At 45.1% G+C, this 9,029-nt stretch overlaps 1 protein-coding gene across 2 annotated transcripts in view; it reads right to left on the bottom strand.

Moving 5' to 3' along the window:
- Nsmce2 (NSE2 SUMO ligase component of SMC5/6 complex) overlaps nucleotides 1-9,029 on the bottom strand; it is a 209,547-nt gene that overhangs the window by 8,042 nt on the left and 192,476 nt on the right. The window contains exons 5-7 of one of the 2 annotated variants that reach the window (XR_014998034.1): nucleotides 1,485-1,585; nucleotides 1,046-1,152; nucleotides 52-148 (exon numbers count right to left, since the gene is read on the bottom strand). Coding sequence is in view for 1 of the 2 variants with exons in the window: in XM_048457151.2 (XP_048313108.1) it covers nucleotides 1,046-1,152; nucleotides 1,485-1,585 (208 nt within the window). In the remaining variant the exon portion in view is untranslated. The remainder of the gene's footprint in view (nucleotides 1-51; nucleotides 149-1,045; nucleotides 1,153-1,484; nucleotides 1,586-9,029) is intronic. The other variant, XM_048457151.2, reaches the window with a different exon arrangement.

The following is a 9,029-nucleotide window of genomic DNA, read 5'->3' as shown; positions in this document are numbered from 1 at the left end:
AGCACACATCAAAGGGACCTGCTATCAGAGCCTGAGAACGGTCACACCTGCCATTCCATTCCTGCGATAAGAGCTCAGGAGATGCCAAAACCAGTCAGCTCCAGTGTGGCCCACTGAGGACTCTCGTCACAGGCACAGGGCCGTGGTCCTGGGGTTGGGAGGTAGGGAGAGAAGGGACGGAAGATTCCGAGTTAAACAAATTCTCATGGGTGAGTTAGCCATGGATCTCTTGAAACCATCTGTGCAGCATTCCTCGATAACGCAGACCACTGGATATGAATGCTTGTCTTAGGAGGTTTACGTTATTATGTTTATACCAAAGTGCCATAGCAGAAAGCAAAGAGTAAGGTAATTTCCTCTTGGTTAAGTAGACACTGGAAAGGGGTGGTGTCTGTCTCTCACAGTTCTGTAGATCCTCAGCTACTCCGGTTTATTGTTTGTATGTGTGTGTGTGTGCATGTGTGTGTGTGTGCACGCGCGCGCGCGCGCGCGCGCGCGCGCGAGAGAGAGAGAGAGAGAGAGAGAGAGAGAAACAGAGAGAGAGAGAGAGAGAGAGAGAGAGAAACAGAGGGAGAGAGAAACAGAGAGAGAGAGAGAGAGAGAGAAACAGAGGGAGAGAGGAACAGAGAGAGAGAGAGAGAGACATGCAGCCAGACTGGCCTCAAACTCTCTGGGTGGCTGAGAATAATCTATAATGTCTCAATCCCATCTTTACCCCACTGCTCGAGTTACAGGCATGAGTGTCCATGTCTGACTTGTGTGCTGCCTTCCTGTATGCTAGGTAGGCACTCTGCGCACTGAGCTAGTCCTTGGCTGCCTTTGACACAGCAGGGTTCATTAGACTCCTGTTACCTACGGCCTCCAACCCAGCCTCCTCCTCCTGTTTCGATGGTGTTCTGCGTGCCTTCAATGTCCTCTCAACACTGCTCTTGCCAGAAAGCCGCTTTCCTTGTGGATAGTCTGGGCAGAGCCATGACTAGGGAGACTTTCTCTGGCATGCCCCGAGGACCACCAGGGTGTTCTTCTTCCTCCAGCACCCACTTACCAGGCTTTCTTCTTCCTCTTGTGCTTGGACTCGATCATGCGAACAATGGCTTCCTCTTCATAGGTGTGACCGCACACTTTATTTTTCACTGGCTTCTGCATTTCCAGCTACGATTAAGGAGAGATTAGGCTTTCAGGTGTACCAACCATCCACTTCCAAGTTGTGTCCCTACCCCCAGCCCCAAATATTAGCTCTGTGATCAGGAAATGCAGGGCTCCAGGGGCCTCTGGGCTATGACTCTATTCCCAGGCCCTAATGCATATGATTGAATGAAAGTGCTTTTTAGCCACAAACCTCCCAGGTATACAATTTGAGCTCATCACTTTTCTTTCTTTGCTTCCTTCCTCACAGTGAGATAGCAGAAGGTAAATGGGAACCCTTCTGACCCTGTGAAACAAACCTAACTGCATTTTCTTTCAGGGGAAAGAGGAGGCCATACCTGTGTTATGGGGCAGATGAAATTGGTCTGGCTCTGGGTCACAATCATATCTTCATCAATTCCTTCTGTCCAGTCATTCTCTCTGTCTGCATGCAGACCGTCTAGAGGAAGAAAGGGGGTTGTGAGCTGGCTTGGCCCAGGAGCCTGCCAGGAAGAGGCAGGAAGGGCAGGAAGTTGCTCAGGGCCTATCTGACCTGAGCCTCTGCACCAGGCACTCGGAAGATGTAAGTTAACCTTCTGCTTTTATTGGGATCCTAAAGGGTCCCCAATTCTGCCCGCTTTAGATAAGGAACCCAAGACCCAGAGCTATAAAATAAGACTTTACAAAGTTCAGAGAATTAATCTGTAAGGGGGAAACTGCTTAGAAACAAAGGGTGTGGTTGCCAGAGTCGGAGGACCTGGTCTCTTCAGGGTCCAGGTATAGGCTTTGGGCTAGGGAGGTGTTGTATTTAAAAGTCCGCTTCAAAGCTTTGGTGCCAAGACAAATGGAGAAAACAAACAAACAAACAAACAAACAAAACAACAGGGCTCTTGGCTCACAGAAACAGTCAGTCGACAGGACCTACCGGTATACAGTGCAGAAACTGCCAGACTTCGGAGAGTATGATTTGAACTCCTTTGAGGTCTTAAATGTTACTGAGGACTCCAAGCAACTTTTTAAAAATATGAGTTGTATTTATCAATATTCAATGTAGTAGCTATTAAGACTAAGGAATTAAAAAGTCTTCCTTTTAATGTAGAAGACTACATTTAATTGCTTCACTTAAAGATAATAGCAACAATCATATCCCATTATGTGTCAATAAAAATAGCAGTTTTTTTTTTTAAATTTTAAAACTTCTTTTTCCTCTCTGAGACAGGGCTTCTCTGTGTAACAGTCCTGGATGTCCTGGAATTCTCTGTAGGCCAGGCTGGCCTTTGCTCCCGAGGGCTGAGATGTGCACTTAAAAGCGTGTGCTACCATGCCTGGCTCACATAAATAACATTTTAAAAGTTAAAAGTAATTATATTTCCCAGAACAAACCAAAGTGCACTGTTTTCTGGTTTTGTAAATATCTTAGATGTTTGGCTTCAAAGGAGAAGACAGGAGGAGGAGCTTCTAGAAGGCAGATTTTAGTATCTGTCTGGCATCCAGGCCCTCACAATGCCAGTGTCTCACGGAGCATGTGTGAAGGAATGAGTGGCGAGGCTAATGACGTCATAGCACCATTGTGAAGACAGCTGGCCTGGAGGCCACCCTGAAGTGCTGACCTGCACTGGGGACTGCTGCACATGACTGTGAGGCTGCTAACGCAGAGCCATCTGCTTCCAAAATTTCCTTCTTCTCCTGCAGCCCGCTTGCCCTTTACGAGGAAAACACGGGATGGGTGACTTCTGAGTGGGATAGGAGGGGTGAATTCCTTTCTGAAGAAAGGCTGCAGGCTGATTCTCTCTAAACCTCAAAGTCTGAGATCCGCAAGATCCCCAGACTTACAACAGTTTGCGTACTGATATGACACCGGTCGTGGACAGAGCCACTGTGAAACTTCGCTTCATAGATAAAATTATTTTAAATACTGTAAAAAAATAAGAGTCAGCTTGAGTGGTTTCTTTCTGGTGAGGACTTCCACCTAATATATTGTACAGAATTGCTTCCAAGGTGTGCGTAGAAACTGTGTAAGGAATTTAAGTAAATTTTCTACGTGTAATGAATCCTATCCTCAAGATATCTTATTATGCATATGCCAACGTTTTAAAATCTCAAACCTGGCACCCTCTGGTCCTGAGCACTCTGGGCAAGGGCTATTTAACCTATGTGTGTCAACTGTCTGTCGATGGCCTATTCCTTCCTCCGTTTGGTAGACTATAGACCTAAAACCACATTCCTGTCAAGGTGTGGGAGCAAAACCCTCAACTCTGGGTCAGATGGTTTTTGTAAACCTTTCCATTATGGAATTACTTTGGGCCTTTTCTCAGGCTGGGTGAAGTGTCTGTCTGTCTGTCTAGAAAGATACTACTGAGGCAGGACAAGGACACGAAGTTTTTGTTCAAGGCCATCTAGTGGATGAACGGTTAGAGAATGGAGGTTCTGCCCTAAGTGCTCTGTAGAGGGTCCTCTTTCTCTATCTGTGTGGGAGCATCAGCTCCTAAACCAGCGCTTATTCTTTAGAAAGGTGAGGATGAGGACGCTGGACTCCCAAGCAGAACATTTGAAACCACACAGCATCAGGGTGCAGTGCCTGGGACCTGACACCTTTTCAAGGATGAGACCTTGGAAACCACTGACTGCTAGGCATCTCAAAATCTGAAATCTTTTTGAGTGTCAACACAACGCCTCCAAATTTCAGACTTTGGAACAACTAAGATTTCAGCTCTCTGGATTATGGATGTTCAACAAATCTTGTCTATCCAAGCATCCCCAAGTCTAAAACTGGGGCACTATGGTCTCAAGTATTACTCAGAAGTTTTTAGTTCATTATTCTAAACAAGCTAACTGCCAACTTAAAATCAATTCACATTAAAGGCCTACAAATGTATTTATTATTTGCTTATCCTCACTAATTGCTTATTTAGTAATTAATAATGCTTCATTTGGAATCCATATAAAGGCTAGATCTATTATTTAACTTGATAAAGATTCCCAAGTATGCAAAGTTAATTGCTGAGAAACTAAAGGCCAGTGACAAATCAGTTAGTTAATCTAGTTCTAAAGCAAAATTTCAAAAACAGTTTAAAAAAACCTGTCAGCAATAAAATGGCCCTGAATATGAAAGGTGCCACATTTTGGTATGTTTGCTGGGAAATGATGTGTGATATCACATTCTGTATGTTTACTGTGATTTGAGGTGGGGTTTCTGCAAACAGTGCTCATACCTATGAAGGGCTGCAGGCTTCCTGAGCCCTGGGCTTGGCATTCATAGGAGGGGAGTCAGACTCCTTAAAGGGTCCTTTATCAAGAGGCAGGCTGGGGAGTCACGACGCCCCTGGAATTCACTTTCCAAAGCTGCCTCCAGTGTGCTGTTGCCTCCTAGTCCTGATGTTTGTTTCTGATAGTCGAAATAAAAGGAGCTCCTTGTGACTTTCTTGCTGAGTTTATTCTGAGCGGATGGCAGATTTCTGACTAGAAATGTTACAGCGTGGAATTCACCGGAAAATCTGTTAGCTGTATAGCAGAGTTCAGCCTGTGTGAAAGACTGTGGGCTTGTTGGTTATTTTCTATTTTTAAATTTCAAAAGGTAGAGGAAGCAAGAAAGCACAACCCGAATGCAGTGCCAACCGCTAGGGAGGGCTGAGTGGGGAACTAAGCGATGGCAGAGATCACGAAAAGAGAGGTAACAAAAGGGAGAAGGGGTGAATGCCAACAGTGAGTAATAGCCCACAGACCGAGCGTCTAAAAGGGGAAAGATCGCAGTAGCGGCACTTCCCAAAGAGCACTTCCTCACCCTACACCTGTGTTTATAGAAAATGACATTAATGCTGGGATCCCACAAGGTGCTCACAAAAGGTTGCATCTGGCAATAAATATCACTTACGGTGGTTTATCTGATCCAGAGGACAGAACTGTATGGTGTATGTGGTCAAGGCCAGGCCGGGAGAAAGATATAGATCTGCCGGAACCACAGATATTTTAAAAGTGGGATTAGCTGCTGTCTGAAGTCTCTTTATTCGAGAACACCCAGAGTCAAACAAAAGTGCAGATTCTGTTTAAAACCGGCCAGGAGGCTCACAGGGTGCCTGCCTCCCCACGTTCTAGAGCTGGACCACCTGAATGCTGCAAACATGTGTTGGTTCTAGAATGCTCCATCACCAAGGGGCCTCATTAGGACTACTAATAGCTCACTTGCTGATGACTGCTCCAGTAACTTGATATTATTTTATTTAGTACTTGTATAAAACCTGTGAAGGACTGACTATATTGTTATCTCTACTGTATAGATAAGAATAGGTTTTAAGCCCCATGATATTTCTAAGGCAACTGTAAAAGCTAGACATATAATAAAGAAGCAATTGGATTAAGTCAATATAATCTTTATTAAGGAATCACAAAATGTTCCTGACTATGCAAAGGTAAGCAAGCAAATGAGATGTCTTCCTTTCTATACTGAGCTTTCCATACACCTGGGTTCTAAATACATGCATCAAATCAAGCATAGGTGAAACCTAACTGAAAATCAGCTGTGTCTGGACTGAACCCGCACAGACCTTTATTCTTGTTGCATCTCTTCTTTACATGGTATTCACACCAAATTGGGTATGGTGAGTGACCTGGAGATGACTTGGGACTACAAGAGGCTGTGTGTTCTGGGAAAACTCTCTGCCATATCTAAGGGACTTGAACGTCTCAGAGATAATCCCTCATAGATACTGAGAGATGGCTGGACAAGCATATATAAGCAATGTTGTTAGGTAAATATGCTAGCCGTTAATTTCTAACCAATGGGTAGGTATCAGAACCCCTATCCTGAATCCAGATGTCTGGGCTCAGGGACCAAGCACCACGTTGAGGAAGAAAGCCTGGACAGAAACTAAGATTACAGTGGATGGACACAACAAGGTAAGAGTCAGGTAATCACATGATTGGGTGATGGCTGTTTCTCCCCATCCCCACCTCTAAGACAGGATCTTATATATTGGAGGATGGTCTCACATTTATTATGCAGCTAAGGATGACTTTGGACTTCTGAGTTCTTGCCTGTCTCTATCTCCTGAGTGATGAGATTACAGTTGTGTACCACCAGGCCTAGTTTACGTGGTACTGGGTTTTGTGTAAGGAGGCAAGCTAGATCTCAAAGTCCTGAACTTTATATATTTATTATTTATTGTATATGTGTGAGGGTATGCCATGTCTGTGTGGGGGCCCTCAGAGGCTAGAAGAAGGGATTAGATTCCCTGGAACTGGAGTTACAGGTAGTTATACATTCCCTGATAGGGGTAGAGGGTCCCAAACTCAGATCCTCTGGAAGAGAAAGACTCAATGAGCCATCTTAATCAATAAACTACCTTCCCAGTGCCTGAATAAATACATAACCTTCCTCCTTTCTTGATGCCATGAAATGAAATACCAAAGAAAGTAGAAACAATGCAAGTGAGGGATGCGATCTTCCCAAAGTTTACCATGTCCTAGTGACACACACAGTTGGAGTGTGGCAGGGTGGGCATGGAGTGGACAAGATGTGGGCTTAGCATTAGTCAGTTTCGGCTGTGAAGGTTGAAGCCTTTGGTCTTTCTCATCTTCTTCACTACCACCCAGTTGCCCAAGGCTGAACTTGTAAGAGTCATTCTGAATACTGTTTCTGTTACTCCTCACACTCAGCCCACTGTCAAGTTCTACGACTCTGGGCCTACCCCATATCCCCACTGTCAGCCTTCTGCCTGGTCACTTCCTGCCTCTGATATGTAATCCAGCTCAAACCATGACCATCTCCTGCCAAGAGAGCGGCAGTTCCTCTAGGCTGATGCCGATTCAGTAACGGCCACACCACACACCACACACGGTCACAGCTGTGATCAAAGCCCTTCAACTCCACTACCACCAGTCACCCACTACTGGCCATATTCAAGTCACCCCGGCCTTTGCTCTGTGTTGGGGAGCATGGCAAATTCCTTCCTGTCTGTGGGCCTTTCCATTAACCTGCTGGGAATGTTCTTCCTGCCCTTTGCCGGTTCTACTCTTTCTTGTCATTTAAAATGTCAACTGAAATGTCATCTTGGAGAGGGCTTTTCTGAGGTTCCAAGCTGCAGGAGCCACTGACGCCTCGCTCTGTGCTCGGTGGGAACACAGCCACACACACAGTGCTCTTGCGTGTCTCCCTTCCTCCTTCTCAGCTCCCTCATCTCTTCCAGGAAGACAAGGCCTTTGTGGTCTTCTTATGGTTGCTAGAGTCTAAAATAGTCCTGGTGGATAGTAGTTGTTCAATAAACATTAGGTTGGTAAAGTGCTTCATCCAATAAGGCAGAAGCTTATTTTTTCACAAATACTTGCATGTTTAACAGACCTGGACACACACACACACACACACACACACACACACACACACACACACTATCTCACCCAATAATTTTACACGTTGTAGTCAAATAAGAGAGGACTTCACTGTAGGTCTGGGTGCAGCCCTGGACCCTGGATTACATGTCAAAGGCAGGAAGTAAATATAAGTTTTACAATTACAGTAGGCTGTGTGGTAATTACAAAGGAGAATCCAGACATGGTCTTGTGGTCACAAAATACATTTGGTTCTGGCCACACACAGCCTAGCATTAGTCACTTGTCTGTCTTCAGGCATCCCAAATTTGGCTACTTGTTAGACAGTTTCATGCTAGTGGGAAATAAACGTTGATTGCTATGTACTTTTTCAATTAGGCCAGAACAGTTTCTAAAAGCACTTTTCTCTCAAAAATAGTGGTACATGGAGGAAATGCTGTGCAAATATTTGCTTCCTGCTGAGATTTTCACTTGCAATATCCTGGGACAGCATATTTAGACAGGACGAGCTGGTGCACAGAGGATGGAGGCACAGTTCACCGAATACGAGCTGGAAACTCCGCAGTTCAAACGAGACTGTTTTTGTACCCGCTATGACTCGGCTAGGGGGGTCCTACCTGAATACTCAGCTTCATATCGCAACGAGAAAGTTCTGTGACAGCAGGTTCAGCCCCTCGGGTTGGAAGCAAGAGATGTGTGTGTGTGTGTGTGTCTGTGTGTGCTGAGGGCCCTCATATGGCTTTGGGCATCTAGTTCTTTATCTCAGTTTCTTCTTGGGACTGGTGGTCTGTTCTGAACAGCAGCTTCTCAACTAAGCTGCCGCTTCCCTTCGGGAGGGAACGCGGCCCTGGCTTGCAGTACTTCCTTTGTCAATGCAGTGCCTGCTGTGTGAACAGTTTTCCACAACTAAGACGTGCATCATGTTCAGATAGGGTCTACGGAACAGAGGATCTGCTGCATGCTAGAACTTTCACAGGATGACAAGTCACCAAACAAACGTTTCAACAAAAATATTCATGTACAGAGGGTAACACAATGTCATCAGATCAACAGCTGCAATGAAAGATGGATCCAACAACAGCTATTTTGCAGGTATCTGTATTTAGGTGAATAACTAGTTTTATAGAATGAAAACATTGAGATTTTGAACCATTACTGCTATTATGATTATGATAATTACTGTTAAGACAAGGTCTTGTTAAGCAGTACAGGCTGCTCTCAAACTCTCTATCCTCCTGCCTCGGCTTCCTAAGTGCTGGAATCACGGACCTGAGTTATCACACTTGGCTGGTCAGAAGCACTGTTTTTACCTACCACTGCGTACCTGAAAAAAAAGTCCTGTCCTGGGAGAGGCCCGTCACACTGAGGACACACCAAAGCCAAGTGGCTTCAAGAGAAGTGCACACCGACCTCTGGAAAGCAGGTTCCAGGGAAAGCAGGCCCGCCTCTCAGGAAAGCTGTTTTCCTACAGCATCAACGATGAAGACCTTTGACCAGATATGTACATATATGCTCTGTTTTTGAGGCAGGATTTTCATATATCAGTTCTTGAATTCACAATTCCCCTGACTTCACTTCACAAA

The sequence above is a fragment of the Myodes glareolus genome, chromosome 19 (genome assembly GCF_982192425.1).
Source record: "Myodes glareolus chromosome 19, mMyoGla1.1, whole genome shotgun sequence".
Taxonomy (NCBI): Eukaryota; Metazoa; Chordata; class Mammalia; order Rodentia; family Cricetidae; genus Myodes; species Myodes glareolus.
This window is presented reverse-complemented; position numbering and strand designations above follow the sequence as displayed.